Raw genomic sequence first — 20,915 nt, forward strand, 5'->3', positions numbered from 1 at the left:
ACCCATTCCTGCCCACAGTGAGCTTACAGTCTAGTATCTCTTTTTTTGGATCTGGGCAGTCTTGGTTTTTTTGTCTGCTTCTGTGTCCTTGGACCCCAGCCTTGCAGAGTCTGTTCAGAATTCAGAGATTTCTTTGGCCCTATCTTACCCATCCAATGCCCAGGGATGCCCACTTGTTTGTAAAGATCCCTGGATAATAATAACAATAATAGTTGTGGTATTTGTTAAACACTTACTATGTGCCAGGCACTGAACTAAGTGCTGGGGTGAATACAAATCCCTGTCCCACGTGGGACTCACAGTCTCAATCTCCATTTTATAGATGAGGTAACTGAGGCACAGAGAAATGAAGTGAGCACGGCTTAGTGGAAAGATCCCGGGCTAGGGAGTCAGAGGTCGTGGGTTCTAATCCCGACTCCACCACTTGACTGCTGTGTGACCTTGGGCAAGTCACTTAACTTCTCTGGGCCTCAGTTACCTCATCTGTAAAAATGGGGATAAGAAGTGTGAGCCCCACGTGGGACAATCTGACTACCCTGTATCTACCCCAGCACTTAGAACAGTGCTCTGCACATAGTAAGCGCTTAACAAATACCATAATTATTATTAAGTGACTTGCCACACAGGAGACAAGTGGTGGAGCGGGAATTAGAACCCATGACCTTGTTACTCCCAGGCCTGGGCTCTATCCATTAAGCTATGCTGCTTCTCAATGATTATATCATTGGATGAAGAAGCCTCAGCTATCACCTTCTTCCCTTCCCATTCCAACATCCACTGCCCTGCCAGCTGGGGAAGGAGAGAAGAGAAATGGGTATTAGAGAGGTTTCTTCCTTGACTTCAGAAGTGGGTGTCCAGGAGAGCAACCAACACACGGGTCCTCCTTCTATTCCGGTACCTCTGTCGAGGATGATGTCTGGGACTTGGGTGAGTTGTGCGGCTGAACTGGGAAGAGAAGAGGACGTTGCTCAGTGGTGATAATAAAAATAGTTGTAATAGCAGTAATAGTAATAGCAGTCAGTCCTCTAGACTGTAAACTCCTTGTGGGCAAGGAACATGTCTACCAACTCTGATATTTTGTACTCTTCCAAGCCATGAATGCTCAATATATTACAATTGTTTGATTCTCTGACTCCCAGGCCTACACAATTTCCACTAGGGCATGTTAGGATCATTAGAGCAAATGATTATCATAGTCTAGACTAGACTGTGTGCCCACTGTGTTCAGGGATTGTCTCTATTTGTTGTTCTACCCAAGTGCTTAGTACAGTGCTCTGCACACAATAAGCACTCAATAAATACGATTGAATGAATGAATGAAATGATTGACTTTGCATCTGATTCTACATGTATGCCCGAATGCTGAGGAAGGGTACAAATAAGTGCTAGAAATGGCTGATGAGTTGTTCAGTCAATCAATCGATGATATTTATTGAGCACTTACTGTGATACGATTCAATGTGAATTGATGAGGGGTGGCTTGTGGGAGGTAGCAGTATTTTAGGAAGGCTTTGACCTTTAAGAAAGCCGCAGTCTGATGAATTAATTGGGGAAGAAATTCCAGTCAATCAATCCATAGTATTTATTGATCACCAACTATGCAGAGCACCATACAAAGCATTTGGGAGAGTACAATAGAGTGAGTCTGTATAAACCCTGCCCTCAAGGAGTCTACAATCTGGATGGGGAGGCAGATCCTATAGTAAATTACAGGTTGGAAAGGAGCAAGTGTAAAAATATGTATCCAAGTGCAACACCGGGATCATGAGTACCCAAATGGGAACAGAATGAGGGAGAGGTTGGAGGTGAAAGAGGGGAAAGTGAGGTTCAGTTAAGAGGGCACTTGGAAGGGTTGAAGAGAGTGAGCAAGGGAGTAGGAGGAATGAAGAATGGCTAGGTAAAATGGGGAGAGCTGGAGGATCCTTGAAGTTGATTCTGGGGAGTTTTGCTTGATGTGGAAGGAAATAGGAAGTCAGTAGAGGGTCCTGAAGACAGCGGACATATGTGATGAGTGACACTGCAGGAAGGTGACCCATGGGGCGGTATCAGTCAATTGTATTTTCTGGTGCAGAACATTGTACTAAGTGTTTGGGAGAGTATAACGTAACAGATTTGGTAGACGCGTTCCCTACCCACAAGGAGCTTACAGTCTTGAAGAGGAGGTAGACATTAAAAATTAAGTATGGAATTTACAAAAGTGCTGTGGGGCTGAGGGTGGGGTGAATAAAGGGTACAAATCCAAGTGTAAGGGTGACACAAAAAGGAGAGGGAGTAGGGGAATAGTAGGTTTAGTCAGGGAAGGCCTCTTGGAGGAGATGTGATTTTAATAAGCCTTTGAAGGTGGGAAGAGTGATGGTCTATCCTAAATGAATGGAGAGGGAGTTACAGGCCAGAAGGAGGACGTGGGCAAGGGCAGCAGTGAGATAGATGAAATCGAGGTACAATGAGTAGGTTGGGAGCAGGGAGAGGTTGGAGGCAGGGAGGTCAGCAAGGAGACTGATACTGTAGCCTGTAGACTCTAAGCTTCCTGTGGGCAGGGATCATGTCCACCAACTCTATTGTATTGTACTTTCCCAAACGCTTACTATAGTGCTCTGCGCCACAGTAAGCACTCAGTAAATATCATCGATTGCTTGACTGATTGATCAAAAAAAAGCCACTGATTAATTGTGAAGATTCAATGCCTGTTCTCCCTCCTATTTAGACTGTGAGTCCTCTGTGGGACAGGGACACATTTCCAACCTGACGTAAGTACTCTAGAGCTTGGAACAGTGCTTGACACATAGTAAAGGCTTAACAAATACCATGAAAATAATAAATAATGATATAGCAGCAGCAGCATCAAGCCAAGTAATGAATAGAACCTGGACCAAGGTGGTAGCAATTGGTGAGGGAAAAACTAAGCTGATGAGAGAAATGGCATGTAGGAAGAACCGGCAGGATTTAGCAGTCAAATCAATCATAATTACCGAGCGCTGACTGTGCGAAGAGTGCTGTATTAAGCACTTAGGGAGAGTACAGCACAACAATGTTGGTAGATACGTTCCCAGCCCACAGTGAGCTTACAGTCTACAGGGGGAGACAGATATTTATATAAATAAATACATTATGGATATGTACATGAGTGCTGTGGGTCTGAGGTAGGGGGGGAATAAAGGGTGCGAATCCAAGTGCAAGAGCAATGGCTTGAATATGACAGTCGGAAGGCAGGGGGAGAATTGAGATTGACATCAAAATTGCAGGCTCAGGGGTCTTAGGGTCTTATAGAAAGAAGGTTCTGGTACATGGGTGGGACAGACACGTTTCTCATCCAGAGTCATCGACCTTCCTCCTCCCCGACCTCCTCCTCCCCTCTGTCCAGCCACACACCTGGCTGTCCCTGCTGTCCCGAGCCGGGCACTAGCCCAAGCATAATGTGCTTCCTCTTTTGTTTGCAGCGGGTGCCAAAGCCTTTGTCTGCGATCAGTGCGGTACCCAGTTCTCCAAGGAGGATGCCCTGGAGATCCACAGGCAGACGCACACTGGTGAGTCCATGTCTCTCCCATCCTCTCCGAGTCTGGGAAAATCAGTCAATCCATTGATGGGATTTCCTGAGTGCTTGCATTGTGTGGAGCACTGTACTAAGCACTTGGGGCGAGTATGATATGCTAGAATTGGTAGACACGATCCCTGTCCACAAGGAGCTCACAGTCCACAGGGGAAAGAGAAGTAGAATATGTTTCCTCTCCCTTTCCCTCCTCTCTTCCAGGGTCTCTGGCCAGGAGGGAGTGGAACAGGGACCCACACCATCCATCTAGCTAGGCGGGGATTGACCCATTGATTCCAAAGACCAGAGTCCTGGATGCCACCTTGAGCCTTCCTCCATGAGCCTGGCTGGGATATGAAAGAAACAGGGATGCGCCAAAATGGCAGCAGGCAAAGGGCAATTGGGAATGTGAATCTGCCTTTCTCCACCCCCTCATCCCATCTTCCTTTGACTCACATCTCCTCGTGGATTCTCAGAGCACTGGGGCATGTCTCCTGGAGGGAGGGGGAAGTTGGAGGGCATTTTGGGGTCCCTGCAGCAAAGCTAGGCTATGTCCCACTCCCACAGCTTGCACCAGGACTGTGCCCCCTGTTCCAGTTTCCCCTTGGGGAAACTGAGGCAGTGCAGAGACCTAAAGGAGACTGCCTGGCACCCATGCCGTCCAGTAGTGGCAGGAATAAACCAGGAACCCAGATCTCTCAACTCCAAGTATAAGGCTTCCTCAAATAAATAATAACCCAGAGGACCTGGGTTCTAATTCCAACTCTGCATGCTATCTGCCTGCTGTGTGACTTTGGGCAAGTCACATAACTGCTCTGTGCCTCAGTTTCCTCAATTGCAAAATGGGGATTCAGTTCTGTCTCCAGCTTAGACTGTGAGCCCCATGTGGGACAGGGACCATATCCAGCCTGATTATCTTGTATCTGCCCCAGCACTTAGAATAGTGCTTGACACATAGTAAGCTCTTAAGAAATTCCATAAAAAGAGGGTTCAGTCTCAAAAGCAAAGAGGCTGCCTTTATGCAGATGAGGAAACTGAGACCCAGAAAAGTTAAGAGATTTGCCCAAGTCATCCAACAGGCAAGTGGCAGAGCTGGGGCTGGCACCTGGGTTTCCTGTCCCCAGTCCTGTGCTTTTTCCCCTAGGCCACACTACCTCCCTAAGGAATGCCACTTGTAACTTCTCACCGGCAGTACCCAGGGACTTATCTTTTTCCTGTGGATTAATTGGAACTCTCTTTGGGGAATCCCTGACCCTGAAAACATTTACATGGGCCCCTCTTTAGGAGGGAGGGGAGTGATGCCCCCTGCCTCTACCACTGGCATCATCCCTAGCCTCCAGAAGTCGGGGCAAAATTTCTAGGATAGGGTCAGAGCCTGCCCAACGTCTGGTCCCCAAGAAGGGGCCCCTTGTTCCATCCCCCTGTCTCCATCCCGATTGAGACATCTCATGCCGGTGTGCGGGTTTCTTTCCCTGGTGCCACCTGGTAGGCCTAGAATTGGAATCCCCAATTCTGGCCAAATCTGGCCTAAGGTCGGGAGGAGAGGTGCACACTGATGGGTACCACTTGGCTCTGAGGAGATTGGGAGAGGCTAAACTTTTCCGGCTTCTGGGTCCCAGCACTCACAGAAGGGACCGCTCACCTCCTGAGGCCTCCCTGTGCCTCTTCGGACCTCCCAAGGCCTCCTTGGCCTCCTCAGACCTTCTTGATCCTCCTCAGACCTCCTCAAGCCCCTTCTTCCTCAGACCTCCTCACGCCTCCACAGAGCCCCCTCTTCCTTGGACCTCCTCTGGTCTCCCCGGGCCCCCTCTTCCTCAGATCACTTCCCTGGGCCTCCTCGGTCGAAGGTCTTACGACCGGCTGCACCTCCAAGGACACAGAGGGGAGGGGAGGGGCTGGACTGGACTCAGCTTTGCTGTTCCTCTTTGGCTTTCTGTTTTGGAACAGCAAAGACTCTGAGAAGATAAACAGAGATCACTTTACACCTTTCTATTATGACAAATACATATTGCAAAACACTGCAGCTCCCAAAGCGTTTCTCTGGCAGAGCAAAGAGGAATTAACAGCTCTTGGGCTCTGCTAGAAGCCGCACTTCATTTACACCTCCGAGTGTTTTACACCACTCAGAAACTGAAACCGAGAAACACACGCACGCACATACGCCCCCACGCCCGCACACGCACAGCACTGCTTTATCCTATATTTAGGAACTTCTTAAATTAGTAAGTAGGCCTTTTAGTCCCGATAAACTGATAAATACCATTAATGGCTTAATTTATACCCCGAGCTTGAAATTTGACACACGGACACTATCTTGGCTCAGGAAACAGAACCAGTTTGGTGCCAGAGGTTTTAATGACCGATCAGGAATATAAATTGCTGCATCACTGAACAGAAATAGCTTCTCCGTGTCATTGGATCTGGAAACTTCTCTGGCCAGGCAGCAGTTAATAAATTCTAAAATAATTGCCCTCTTTATTCAAAGTCAGACTAATTAGGAGTGGATTTTACCAATCATAATGTTTTTCCGGCAGCTGTAACTCCAAGGTTTGGGCCGGGGCTGGCTCTCCAAGCAGAGGGGTGCCCCGTGGAAGTTGAAACTGGGGGCATGGGGGCGAGGGAGACGGAAAACAAGGCAGGGGTCTTGGTGTTGGATTCAAGTCGAAGGTCGTGACCGGAGGCAGGGTCCTGGGCCAAATGGCCTTGGCAGGGTCCGGCCAGGGAGGGGAGTCATAACTCTATCTGGGCGGGACCAGGGCATAGATTCTCTCTCATGCCTGGGCCTCTGCTGGCAGAATGTAAGGTCCAAATCTGCAGCAGGAAAGCACTGGGGCAGATATATGGAAGAACTTCCCGGCTTTCTGGAGCAGGAGACCAAGAGAGGGCAGTGGAGTTCTGCCTCTGGAGATAGATAACCACAAAAAAGATACCCACTGACTCTGCAAGGGTTATGTAGTGCCCGGCTCCGAGGCAGAGGGCTGGCCTGGGTGATAGTTTGGGCCTTCATCCAGCTCGGGAATACAAACAGGAACTCTCCCGCTGATTGGAGAGGGGGTCAGTGAGGAAGGCAAGGAGCTTGGGCCTCTCGAGGAGACAGGATGGGAGGAAACCAGGGGCTTTATTCTCTCTCAGAGAAGCGGGGATGGGAGGGGCCCTAGCATCCAGAAATAGCCCGAATCAAGCAACGTGATGGACGTTAAACAGGTTTCTCATCACCTGCTGGAGTGGCCAGTGTGTCCTTCTCAGTTACCCACTGGGGCAGGCTGGGAGCGGGCATAGACATTGAAAACTTCCTGTGGGGGAAAGCATCAGTGGCCTGGGGGCTCACAGCTGGGAATGGGCTCTGGAGATCATTCAGGTGAGCCCCATTCCTCTGGGTTTTGCTACCTAACATCCCCAGGGGCTTCTGACCCCCAGGCATGGACATATAATAAACTCGCTCAGTAGTCTCCGCAAAGGTTAGATCCCCAACCCTAGCCCAAATCCCAACTTTGTTTTAATGGGATTTGTTAAGTGCTTATTATGTGCCAAGCACTGTACTAAGCACTGGGGTCGATACAAGGTTGTCAGGTTGGACACAGTCCCTCTCCCTCAGTGGGCTCACAGTCTTAATCCCCATTTTACAGATAAGGGAACTGAAGTGCTGAAAAGTTAGGTGATTTACGCAAGGTCACTCAGCAGGCAGTTGGCTGATTCAGGCTTAGAATCCAGGTCCTTCTGATATCCAGGTTCTTGCTCTATTGACTAGGCCAAGCTGCTTCTCTAACTCCACCTGGACTCTAACCCCAACCTAACCTTAATCCTACCTCTACCCTAATCCTCTCCTAGCCACAACCTGAGCTCTAGCTCTACCCTGATTCGACTCCTTCCTAAATCCCTCCTACTGAAGTTGGAGCCTGTTTCCCCTTGTTTGGACATTGAGACCTTGAGTCTCTTTCTTCCTTTTAGGGTCCCCAAGATCCAGGGGTAAGTGCTGGGCTTGCAGGGCCTGAACCTGCATTGGCTACTGTGGATATCCCTGATCTGGAGGAATCCAGCTGGGTCAGAAGGGAGTTGATTCGGAGCGTCAAATCTGACCTAGAAGGTGATTATGTTTTAGTTCAAGTCGGCCCCTAGCTGTCACCAAAAACTGACCCCACCTCTTTTCAAACCTCCAGCCCAGCCTCTTTGGGGGTAGATGATGGGTAAGGATGAATAATAATAATCATGATAGTAATAATAATATTTGTTAAATACTTACTATGTTCCAAGCACTGTACTAAGTGCTGGGATGGGTGCAAGGTAATCAGGTTGTACACAGTACCTGTCCCACATGGAATTCTCAGTCTAAGTAGGAGGAAGAGCAGGTATTTGATCCCCATTTGCAGATGAGGAAGCTGAAGCACAGAGAAGTGAAGTGGATTGCCCTAGATCACACAGCAGGTATGTGGCAGAGCAGGGATTAGAACCTAGGTTGCTTGACTCCCAGGCCCAGGATCTTTCTACTAGGCAGTTCCCCAGGACATCTGGTCCTCCTCCCCACTTCACTAGTGGGAAACTGAGGCCTGGAAAGGGAAGTGGCTGGAACCAGAGTCCAATGTCTCGTCTCCCAGTCCCAGGGGGCCACTGGAGTAGTAGTAGGAATCATCCTAATAATAGCAGCAGCAATTATTGAGCATCCACTTGGTGTAGTGCACTGTACTAATAATAATAATAATCAGGGTATTTGTTAAGCGCTTACTATGGGCTAGGCATTCATTCAATTTATTCAATAGTATTTATTGAGCGCTTACTATGTGCAGAGCACTGTACTAAGCGCTTGGAATGAACAAGTCGGCACTGTACAGTAGGCACTGTACTAAGCTCTAAGGTAGATACAAGCAAATTGGATTGGACACAGTCCCAATCCCCATTTTACAGGTGAGGTAACTGAGGCACAGAGAAGTTAAATGACTTGCCCAAAGTCACACAGCAGACAAGTGGTAGAGCCAGTATTAGAACCATGACCTTCCGACTCCCAGGCCCTTGCTCTATCCACTATTTCATGCTGCTTCTCTAGTCGCTTGGGAAGAACAGAGGAAAGAAATCACATATTCCCTGCCAACAAGGAACTTACATTCTTAGGAGGGAGACAAACAAAAATATTTACCACTTCAGTAGTCAAAATAAATGATTGTGCATTCACACACACACAAGACCACACCCACACACCCACACACATATACATGTACACACAGAGTAGGCTGAGAGAGTGATCATTCATTCATTCATTCAGTAGTATTTATTGAGCACTTACTAGGCTGAGAGAGTGATCAGGCTCAAGCAGGGTGTTGGGAGTTAATCTGGGAAGGTGGGATTTTAGGAGGGCTTTAAAAGTAGAGAGAGCTGTGGTCTGCCTGTCTGAATGGCGAATGAATGATGCTGTCACTACCCGCCTCCCCATCTAGTGAGCATGAAGACTGTCCCCTGCCCCAGAGCTGGCCTGCCTCTGCCATTAAAACCCATCTCTTGTGAGAATAGAAATCAGGGGACCCCCGTAATCCCCATCCCACTCCTCAACTGTGGCTCGTTCTCATCCTTCCCAGCCCAGTTGTGTCTGGGGCCTTTTTATGCCAGGGCTTGGTAAGGTTCAGCCTCAACATTTCTAAATTGGGCAGTCAATAGCCCTGACACCTCTGATTTGGACAACCTATAGCCTTGGCACCTGTGATCTAGTTCATTCACAGCCCTGGCACTTCTGATCTGATCGGTCCATAGCCTTAGCATCTCTGAGCTCAGTAGTGCACAGCTCTGGCACCTCTGATCAATCAATCAACTTGTTGAGCGCTTACTATGTGCAGAGCACTGTTCTAAGTGCATGGGAGAGTTCAGTACAATAGAGTGTTACACATATTCCCTGCTTACAGTGAGCTTCAGTCTAAAGATATTAATATAAATAGATTATAGAAATGTACATAACTGTTCTAATCTGGATAGTCTGTAGCCCTGTCAGCATGGCATGGTGGAAAGTGCACATGCCTGAGAGGCAGAAGGTCAAGCGTTCTGCCACATTTGTCTGCTGTGTGATCTTGGGCAAGTCACTTAACTTCTCTGTGCCTCCATTACCTCCTAAGTAAAAGAAGGATCAAGATTGCAAGCCCCATGTGGGACAAGGACTGTGTCCAACCTGATTTGCTTGTATCCACCCGAGTGCTTAGTATAGTGCCTGACACATAGTAACTTACTAAATATCACAATTATTATTATTTCTGATCTGGTCAGTCCTCAGCTTGTCCATCTCTGATTTGGGCAGCCTATAACCCTGACACCTTTGATTAGGTCAAACTATTGCTCTGACTTCTTTGAGCTCAACTGATCTGGTCAGTTCATAGCTTTGGGATCTGATCTGATCAGTCCGTAGCCCTGCCATTTCTTATCTCAGCAGTCTAGGCCCTGGCCCCTCTGAGCTGGACATTTCATTTACAAAAGTCAAATTCAAATCCATGTTTTAGATTTGTAAAAATGTGTTTGTCCCAAATGCCCCACTCCCTTACAATGGTTCAGGGGAAGGCTGCTTTCTTTGGGAACAGGAATGGAAGGGGGCTCGGTGGGAGCATTACCCAGAGCAATAATGGCAACTTCTCCACCACTACCACCATGTGCAGTCTGTTCAATCCTCCACTGGAAAATCCCACCAGCGCTGAAGCCCCTTGGCCCCCAAAACACCACCCATGGTTGTCCCCTCAGCCCCCTACTGGGGCACGTTTCTCCCAAAGCACCATCAGTTCCTGCCCCTCAGGCATCCCATGCAGAGACTACGCTTCTCCACACCTCTACGTGTCTCTGAGCCTTTGGGGGAGATGGGAGGCCATAGGAGGGAGGAGAATTAAGTTTTTCTGCCATTTGTGTAACCTACAGGCGCCTGACTTGGCCTATTGTAGTTCTGAGTCTTGGGGTGCAGGCTGGTGAGAGGAGCAAAATCACTTTTTATTCTCAGATTCTACCAGGGACTCCCTCCAGCCCACCATTGGGGGGTGGGGGGCAGCAGGCCTCCCGACCCCCAGATTAGAGTGCCAGTTGGCGGGAGCTGCTCAGTTCACGTGGAATAGCACTTGACTTTTATAAATATCAGAGGTGATTGGTATAGAATTTCCGTCACCGCGCCAAGGAATTCAACCCGAGAAAGCTGGGATGGAGCGATGCTGGCTCCGTCATCCCCGCTTGGGGAAGAGTCATGTGCTGGTGTTTGTACAGTCGATACACTAGCATAGATTTACTCTTGACCTAATTTCATGCTGTTACTATAAAGGCATGTTTGCTGCCTAATATAGAGTTTATTTTCCTAGCAGCGGGCCCGGCTCCAGCCCCGCGATCTTCGAGGACGGTCCGGCCGGTTGGCTGCGCCCTCCGAGGGTGTCTGGGAGGCGTCGCCACCAAATCTCAGGGAGCTTCTGGTGCTGGGGGAGCAGTCTCTCCAACCAAATCCCAGCGCTTGGAACAGTGCTTGGCACATAGTAAGCGCTTAACAAATACCATCATTATTATTATTAAATCCCGCTCTGAGCTCTCCACTCTCCCCACATCCCATCTCCCCTCTGCACACTTCCCATTTTGCAGATGGGCTGGGCACACTTAGGGGGAAACATGTCTATGAACGTACATGCACACACACACACACACCCATATACCACTCATCCGCTCATGCACACACATAGATTCACTCATTTTCTCACATACTCACACATGCACACACATAGGTTCAGTCATTTACTCACACATGCACAGACTACATTCTCAAGCACCCATGTACACACCCACACTCATGCACATACACGGACTTACATGCACCCATCCACACTTGGGCATATACCCAGATTCACACATGTTTGCATCATGTTCTCCCCTCCCCAGACTGTAAGCCCATTGTGGGCAGGTATTGTCTCTCTTCATTGCTGTATTGTACTTTCCAAGCGCTTAGTCCAGTGCTCTGCATACAGTAAGTGCTCAGTAAGTACGATTGAATGAATGAATGAATGTTCTCTAGCACTCATAGACTCCTTCATGCATACATGCATGCACACTCACCACATATTTCAACATACACCAGACTTTCACTCACAGACACACACCCACACACTCCCACATGGTAAGGCACTTTTGTATGCTGTAAGTCACACACATGCACAGAGAGCTATCCTCCTTTATGCGCGGGTCCACATCTAGACACAGAAGCAGCATGGCGTAGTGGATAGAGCACAGGCCTGAGAGTCAGAAGGTTATGGGTTCTAATCCTGGTTCCACCACTTGTCAGCTGTGTGACCTTGGGCAAGTCACTTCACTTCTATGTGCCTCAATCATCTCATCTGTAAAATGGGGATCAAGACTGTGAGCCCCATGTGGGACAGGGACTGTGTCCAACCCGATTGGCTTATATCCACCCCAGTGCTTAGTACAGTGCTTGGCACATAGTAAGCGCTTAACAAATACCACAATTCTTATTATTATCATTATGCACCCGTGCACAGAGAAGGATTGCCTGCTTTGAGCCCTGGGTTTTTAGTAGCAGCAGCAAGCAGCAGCCTCACACTTCCCAAGCTTTCCTACCTGAAAGGCCCTTCCTCAGGCAATGGAGAGAGCTGGGGGTAGAGGATGTGACCGAGGGGACCCCAGGCCCAGGGCAATGTGAGCCGAGGAGCTGCCCAGGACCCCTGGGCTGAGTTATCTGGGTTTGGACAGGACTGGTTCAGCGGAGTAGTGCAGCTCTGACTTGGGGTCAGCAGACCAGCTGCTTGCCTATTTTTTTTAATGGTTTTTGTTAAGCGCTCCCTATGTGCCAGGCACTGTACTAACTGCTGAGGTAGATCATCATCATCAATGGTATTTATTTATTAAGTGCTTACCGTGTTCCTTTCCCACAACCCACTTACAGTCTAGAGATAGATACAAACTAATGAGGTTAGACACCATCCATGTCCCATGTGGGTCTCAGTCTCAATCCCCATTTTACATTTACTTTATTATTGTTATCAGTAACAATAATGTTAGCAGTAATTATGGTATTTGTTAAGCACTTACTATGAGCCAGACACTATACAAAGTGTTGGGTGGATATAAGCAAATCGGGTTGGACACAGTTCTTTATCCCATGTGGGACTCAAAGTCTCAATCTCCATTTTACAGATGAGGTAACTAAGGCACAGAGAAGTTGAGCGACTTGCTCAAAATCACACAGCAGGCAAGTAGTGGAGTTGGGATTAGAACCCAGGTTCTCTGACTGCCAGGCCCATGGTCTGTTCACTAGGCCATGCTGCTTCTAATAATGTCAGAGAGCCATTCCCCTGGGAGGATCTCTGATGAGCTGGTTGCCTCAGCCCCATCCCCAACAGCCAAGTAGAGGGGGCAAAAGACCACCACCACCTCCCCACCCAATCTCACGTCCCTCCCCTCCATTTTCTCCCACCCCTTCCCGACAAATCCCACCCCCGGCCCCCCGCGGTGACTCGGCCACAGCACCAATGTGTAACTGAAACTTGAAAAGCTGTAAATCGCCTTGTTTTTTCTAGGATGTTGGGAGCATTTTGATTTAATAGTTGGACAAACACAAGGGCCTATTTTATTCTGAGTTTACAGGCCTCAAGGCTGTTATTCTTCCAAATTTAATAGCATTGAAATTGCAGGGTTTGCTATAATTTGCCTATCGCTTTCTGCTCTCCCATTGATGTTTATTGTCAGCGGGATGGGATCGCAATCCGACTCACTTAGATAACATGTCTGTTAAACATTTAGATAATTGCACCGTCATTAACTTGTCACATTATTTTAGAGATTCAAAACAGTAGCAGGGTAAGTAAAGGTGCAAACACCCCCTCTCCAGTCTCTAAAGGGAAGGGAGAGGACTCAGCTCCCTTGGCTGGAGTTCACCTGGATGTGTAATAATAGTAATAATTAAGGTAATTGTTAAGCACTTACTATGTGGCAGGCACTGTACTAAGCGATGGGCTGGTGTGGACCCCTGAGAGAAACCAAGGGGACCCTTCCTGGGGCTGAAGGGGCTATGGTTCCCTCTCCTTGGCCTCTGGCTACTTGGTGTCCTCAGCCTCCCCTGCTTCCATCTTCTTGACCTCCATTGCCTCCTCAGCCTCTTTTGCCTGTGTGTCTTCATCCTTCTCAGCCTCTCTTCATCTTCTTGGCCTTCTTGACCTCCTTCTCCCTGGCCTCATCAGCCTCCTCAGCCTCCTCAGCCTCCTCAGGCTCAAGTACTTACTGTGTGTCAACGACCTTCCAAGCCCGGGGGGTAGATACAGGTTTATCAGACTGGACACAGTCTATGTCCCACGTGGAGCTCACAGCCTCAGTAGGAGGGAGAACAGGTATCAAAACCCCATTTCACAGAAGGAGAAACTGAGACCCAGAGAAGTTAAGTGACTTGCCCAAGCTCACACAGTGGGCAAGTGATACTTCTCAGCTTCCTAGCCTCCTTAGCCTCCCTCACATTCACATCATCATCATTGTCAATGGTATTTATTGAGCTCTTACTGTGTACAGAGCACTGTATTAAGAATTTAGGAGAGTATGATACAACAGAACTGGTAGACATGTTCCCTGCCCACAGCCTTCTTCACCTCCTTCTCCTCAGTCTTCCCAGCCTCCACTTCTTTGGCCCTCTTTGCGTCTGGGTCCTTGGCCTTCTCAGCCTTCAATCCTCCTTAGCCTCTTTTTTTTTTTTCTTAATGATATGTGTTAAGCACTCACTTTGTTTCAGGCACTGTTCTAAGGGCTGGGGTCTATCAGGCTAATCAGGTTTGGCCCAGTCCATGTCCCATGTGGATCTCACAGTATTAATCCCCATTTTACAGATGAAGAAACTGAGGGACAAAGAAGTTTAGTGACTGGCCCAAGGTCACCCAGCAGACAAGTGGTGGAGCCGAGACCCAGGTCTTCTGACACCCAGGACCATGCTCTGCCCATTAGACCACACTACTTTCCAATCTTCTTCTAAACCTCAGTCTCCTCACTCAGCTTCCTTGGCCTTTCCTTTCTCCCTCTCTGTTTTTTTGGTCTCTTGAGATTCCTCAGCCTCCTCCGGCTGGAAACCACAAGCCACCTGGAGGTTGTTTCCCCGATACCCCAGCCCAGAGAGGAGCTGGAGAAGGGAGTCCTGGGCAGTGGAGCCGGGCCTTGGCTTCTCTCCTGATGCTCATTATATTGCTGAGAAAGGGAGAAAAAAATTTCCAGGCCTCAGTTTGGTCACTGTAAAATGGGGAGAAACACCTGAGCCCTAACATCCTCAAGGCTGCTCAAGACTTAGGGGATTCTGGGAAGAAGACTGGGTGCAGAACCCAGCCCACAGTGCCCACAGTTTGGGTCCAGGAATGGAATGAGTGTAGGCCATCTGGCCCAGGGCTGATGGCAAGGAAATACACTTTTTTTCTTTCTAATGGCATTTGTTAAGCGCTTACTATGTGCCACGTACTGTTCTAAGCACTGGGGTAGATACAAGCTAATCTACTTGGACACAGTCCATGTTCTACATGGGGCTCACAGTCTTAATCGCCATTTTACAGATGAGAAAACTGAGGTACAGAGATGTAAAGTGACTTGCCCAAGGTCACACAGGAGACAGGTGGCTAAGCCAGGATTAGAACTTCGGTCCTTCTGACTCTCAGGCCATGCTGCCTCCTAATATGTGGAAAGCTATGGTCTATCCAATGTGGGGAGGGAGTTCCAAACCGGGAAAATGGCATGAGCGAAGGGAAGGAGGTGGGAGAGTTGAGAGCAAGGGATGGCTGGAAGCTTGGCTTGGGAGGCGTGAGGGTGACTGGTTGGAGAATAGAAGGAGAAGAGAGCTGGTAGGAAAGGTGGGGCCAGATGGCAGAGAGCTCTGGAGTGGGCAGAGAGGAGTTTTGTTTGTGGAGAGACTCAGAGCGGGAGGAGCCTGAGGGGAGTAGAGGAAGCACCAAAGGGGTTGAGGGAAAGGGAGGGAGAGAGGGCTTGGATTCTTTCATCAGCGGAACAGTAGATTTAGGGGGCAGTTGAATAACAAGATTTTGGGCTATTTAGGAGTATTGTATTTGAGTGATCAAGTGCCCTTCTCAGGGCCACACCTGCAGAATTTCCAGTACTCTACCAGTCTTAACAATGGGAGGGAGAATCAGGCAAAGGCCCTCCCATTCCATTCCTAGCTTGGGCAGTGGCTAGCGAGTGGAAGGCAATCTGCTACAAGTCAAAACTCACCTGTGCTGGGCAGGTGCGGCATGGGAGAGAGTCGAGAGCACTGCACGGAAGGAGGCAATCAATAGCACCAAGGATGGTGGTGCTGTTTACATGATGGGAAAGTTGAGGTCAGGACAGGGTTTGAGTGAGAAGATATGGAGTTCTGTTTTGGACGTATTAAGGTGCCAACGGGACATCCAAGTAGAGATGTCCTGGAGTCGGGAGGAAATGCAAGGCTGTAGAGGAGAGGTGTCAGGGCCCCAAAAAAGGGCTTTGATTGCAACATGGTGGATTTAGGCTAGACTCCAAGAAAAGTCTTCCTCATCCAGAGAGCAGGAGGCTCTGATTGGGTGACTGGCTGGGAAACAGATTCCTGACCAGAAGAGAAGGGGAACTGACCATCATGTTGGAAGCAGGGGGTTGAACGAGTTGACCCTAGAAGGGCTGTATGAGCTAAGAGCTGGGAGTTGGTGACTTAGCTTTCCCAAGGGCTTAGTACAGTGCTATGCAAGCAATAAGTGCTCAATAAATACCACAGATTGATTGATCGATTGATTGATTAGCTTTCTGGTGAGCAATAAAGCAGAGACACTGAGGGAATTCTGGGCAGAGCTGGGCAAGGCTTGGCATTGGCCTTTCTGCCAGATCCTTCCAAACTCAAATAGCATCTCCAATGCCACTACCAGTTGAGCCATCCTGCCCAGTTTTCATCCCCATTTTACAGATGAGGCACAGATAAGTGATATGCCCAAGGTTGCCCAGCAGACCAGTGGCAGAGCCGGTATTAGGACCCAGGTCCTTTAACTTCCAGGCCGGTGCTCTGTCCGTAGGTCACAATGCCACTCAAGCATCTTGAGAGTCTGCTTGTTAGAGTCCTGAGCTGGAAGGAACCTCCTAAGGACATCTAGTCCAGCCCCCTGCCTCTACATCAGTGAATGACCTAAGGGAATGACCTAAGCCATCCAGAAAGGAGACACACACAGATGCACACCCCAGAACCTATACCCATCTTGTACAGCCATATGTCCCTATGTGCACACATACATTTGCACATGCAAGCACACACATACACACACATACATTCCCAGTGAACACACACATCAGAACCTATACCCATCTTGTATAGTCACATTCTCTTTTACATAAACCCCCCCCCCCCCAGCACACACACACGCTCCATCCTGGGAAAAGACAAGTCAATGATGGAGGCTGGAGCCCTCTTCCTCCTGGGCTTTCCGGGACACTGGACTAGGCTCTCAGTTTGGTGAGTCTTAAGGTCCATTATCTGTTCCCTGTCGTTTCTTCTGTGAGGGAGATAAATGGGCCCCACTGGCCCGGAGTCCCCCCACAGCAAGGGTGTTGGAAGGGTCGTCTTCCGTTTGAGTTGCACAAATCACTGTCGGTCTGTCTGTCAGTCATGATTGCCCCCATTCTCTCCCCTCTCCCCCTGTCTTCCCTGCCCTTTCCCCTGCACCTGGCTTTAGTTTACCAGGTGGTCCCTCCGTGGGCCGAGGGGCACAGGAGGACCCAGACGCTGCTCATTTTGTCCCTAGCATCACTAGACTGGTGGGAGGGTGGCCTGGAGTTTTTTGAGCCTATTCAGACTCTCAATCATCCAGCCCTGTGGAGGGAAAGTAGTGCAGATAATACAAAATGACAGATAATGCACAGAAGGGAGTTGCTTGATCCTTGCTTGAGTCCCATCTGAGCAGCAAGGAGAGGCAACCCCAGGGCCTGAAAGCCAGCGTCGGGTCCAACAAAAGCTGGAAAAAGCCTCTGCTGTGGGCTGGTGTGAGGAGCGAGTGAAGTTAGAGAGGTCAAAAGTGAAAACCTGTGGATGCTCAAGAGTGGGTAGCATTGTGAAATTAGTGTGCGAGACAGGCAGTTCACTGGGGATAGTCTCACCTGCCATTTTGCTAACCACAGAGGTGTGCCTGTAGGTGAGGGGTCCCCAACCTGTATTGTAGCTGGTTACTGCCCAGAGGCCATAGTGTGGAGCAAGAGGGGGATGGTGGTGAAGGTTTTGGGAGGGGAGCTAACCCTCTGGCCGCTCCCCAGTCCGTCCTTGTGAAGATCCATGTTAGATGGAACATGATTTCCTTCAACCAACCAGCACCACTGAAAAAGCCTCCTTTCTTCCTCTGATTTCCCGTTACGTCTTCACGGGACTCCCTAGAGTTGGCCGAGAGAGACTTGGTTAAGCTTGCAGGGGAGAAGCTGGCTTCTCCCTATCCAATCAATCAATGGTATTTATTGAACACTTACTGTGTGCAGAGCACTATACTAAGCACTTGGGAAAGTACAATATAACAGACACATTCCCTGCCCACAGTGAGTTTACAGTGTAGAAGGGGAGACAGACATTAATATAAATAAATAAATTATTCATTCATTCATTCAATTGTATTTATTGAGCACTTACTGTGTGCGGAGCACTGTACTAAGTGTTTGGAAAGTACAAGTAAGCAATAAAGAGATACATTACCGATAGGTACATAAGTGCTGCGGGGCTGTGAGAGGGGATGAATAAAGGGAGCAAGTTAGGGCCACACAGAAGGGTGTGGGAGAAAAGGAAAAGAGGGTTTAGTCAGGGGCAAAATTTTAGGTGATTATACAAGTAATAATTATGGTATTCATTAAGCGCTTATTTTGTGCCAAACACTGTACTTAGTGCTAGGGTAGGTACAAGATAATCAGATGGGAAACGGGTTCCTGTTCCACATGGAGTTCACAGTCTAAGTAGGCAGAAGTAGGGTTTAATCCCCATTTTACAGATAATAATAATAATAATTATTATGGTATTTATTAATCGTTTACTATGTGCCAGACACTGTATTAAGTGCTGAGGTGGATACAAGCAAATCAGGTTGGACACAGTCCATGTCCCACATGGGGCTCACAGTCTTAATCCACATTTTACAGATGAGGTAACTAAGGTACAGGGAAGTTAAGTGATTTTCCCAAGGCCACACAGCAGACAAGTGACAGAGCTGGGATTAGAATCCTGGTCCTTCTGACTCCCTGAGATTCAGCTAAGTTAAGTGACTTGCCCAAGGTTACATAGCAGACAAGTGGGAATTACACCCAGATCCTCTGACTCCCAGGCCCGTGTTCTTACCACACGGCAACACTACTTGTCATCTCTTCATTCGTGTTAAGCTACCGGGACTGAAGCGGAGAAGGGGAAGCTTCAGGCTGAAGGGTGCTGACAAGGTGGAGGAATGGGGCAGGGTGTTCCGGGGGGGGGTGCGGATGTATGCTCCAAATGCTCATCCATAGCTTTCCCGCTGGGAGGGACATGAGAGCTGAGCAGCCTGAATCTCATCTTAGTGACACCTCAGACCCAAGGAGTGGATTCCCACTGTCTCTGTCTCTGTCACTGCACCCCAAAGCCCACAATATTCCTTGTGAGAAGAAGGAAGAGAAAACAGAAAGGGGAGGGGGTTAAGCAGGCAAAGTGGGCAAAGCTAACAGGGCCAAAGCACCAAATTTAGCATCTTTTCACTGGCCTGGAAGTTCTCAGATTTATTTGCAGGCCTGGAGTGGGTGAGTTTGGGAGTCTGGGAATGGTGGCTTTGCCCACATATAGCTGGAATCTGGGGGGCCCGAGCTCTCCTCACCCTTTCAGTTGGAACCTGGGGCGACTGGCCCCATTACTCCCACAGCTGTGCCAGAGGGCAACAGCCTCCATCGCCCCTATGGTCCTGGTAGCAGTGCCCACACTGGGGGTCTGGACCCCAAGAGAGACTCCCATGTTTTCTGCCTCATCCCCGCCAGCACATCCATGACAGGGGCCCATTGACCTCTAGCCGATGGGTCTCCCTGGGCCAAGGTGGAGGAGTAAGTTCATCCTCTAGACTGTAAGCTTGATGTGGGCAGGGAATGTGCCTGTTTACTGTTATATTGTACTCTCTCAAGTGCTTACTACAGTGTTCGGCAAAGAGTAAACACTCAATAAATACGATTGACTGACTGACCAGTGCCCCCAGAAGGATGGGACACCCAAAGGAGTCCTCAAGCTGGAAGAGATCTTGGGAGGTCATTTGGTCCAGACCCCTGCTTTAGGGCAGGACTCTCCCTAACCTATTCTAGGCAGGCCGTGATGTCCCTCGGCAGCCTCCAGGACCCCAAAGGTCTGAAGTAGAGTGCTCCGCTCACTAACTTAACTCTTTCCTGCTGCAGGGAAACCTCTTATCTCTTCCTCAGTGGAAACAAAGCCACTAGTCTGCTCCTTCTCCTCTCTTCACTGTCATCCTCTCTGCCCAGAGTACAGCTGCCTGCCCTGCGCCTTCTCCTCCCCGGCCTTCTGCCCAGACAGGTCCTGTTGCCATCTGCCACAGACCTGCAGTAACGTGGGGTTTGGAAGTTCCAGGACCAGGTCCTGGCCCCCGGCCTACGGACCCATTCCCTGACCCCAGACACCCCCTCCCAGTCTCTCCCCAAAGCATGGCCCGCAGTCAAACTTCCCACCCCCAGAGAGGGGGTAGTCCTTCCCTGAGTTGCAGGGGGAGACTTAGAAAGGAATCACAGCTCAGGGATCCTGAAAGGTCGTCTCATCCATTCCCCTGCCTCTAGAGGAGAGGAGCCGAGGAGACTTTCTCTTGGGCAGAGAGCACCCCCTCCCCGGGAAAGAGTCCCCCCCACCCCACCTTCCCATAACCCTTCCTCTGCCAGGAAAATAAGGCTTCAGCCAGGCTGGGAGGAGGGAAAAGGAAGAAGGAGAATCAGGGACAGAGGGAAGAGAAGGAGGGAGGGGCTGGGGAAGAGAAGGGGAGGTGGAAGCCCCCGGCTGACTGGCTGTGGCCGGAGTTCCTGTGTCCCCACGAGCCCAGAGAGGGCCCCTTCGCCTGGCCGGGGTCCTGGAGAGACGTATTGTTCACAGGCTGCACTCTGACCCTGGAGCTCGGAAGCCGAAGGGTTGTTGACATTTCCACAATCAAACCCCATCGCCAGCCTCGCCCGCGCTCTCGTCTCTCTGTCTCTCCCCATCTCTTTCTGCCTCGGTCACTCTCCACATCTTTACCTCTGGCTCCCTTCCCCCAACTCTCTCCATCTCTCTCTCTCTACCTGTCTCTGTCTACTAGTCCCTGCTTCTCTCCTTGTCCTTGTCCCTCTGTCTCCATCTCTGTCTCCACCCGTCTCTCTCCACCGGTCCTTGACTTTCTCCTTGTCCTTGTTTATCTGTCTCTGTCTCTTGCTGGTGGTCCCTGACTCTCTC

General features: G+C 49.4%; 1 protein-coding gene across 1 annotated transcript in view; it reads left to right on the top strand.

The window, feature by feature from the left end:
• Positions 1 to 20,915, top strand: part of ZBTB16 (zinc finger and BTB domain containing 16) — a 143,870-nt gene that overhangs the window by 92,596 nt on the left and 30,359 nt on the right. The window contains exon 3 of the mRNA XM_029074864.2: positions 3,438 to 3,524. Coding sequence (XP_028930697.1) covers positions 3,438 to 3,524 — 87 coding nt within the window. The remainder of the gene's footprint in view (positions 1 to 3,437; positions 3,525 to 20,915) is intronic.

The sequence above is a fragment of the Ornithorhynchus anatinus genome, chromosome 11 (assembly GCF_004115215.2).
Source record: "Ornithorhynchus anatinus isolate Pmale09 chromosome 11, mOrnAna1.pri.v4, whole genome shotgun sequence".
In the NCBI taxonomy this organism is placed as follows: domain Eukaryota; kingdom Metazoa; phylum Chordata; class Mammalia; order Monotremata; family Ornithorhynchidae; genus Ornithorhynchus; species Ornithorhynchus anatinus.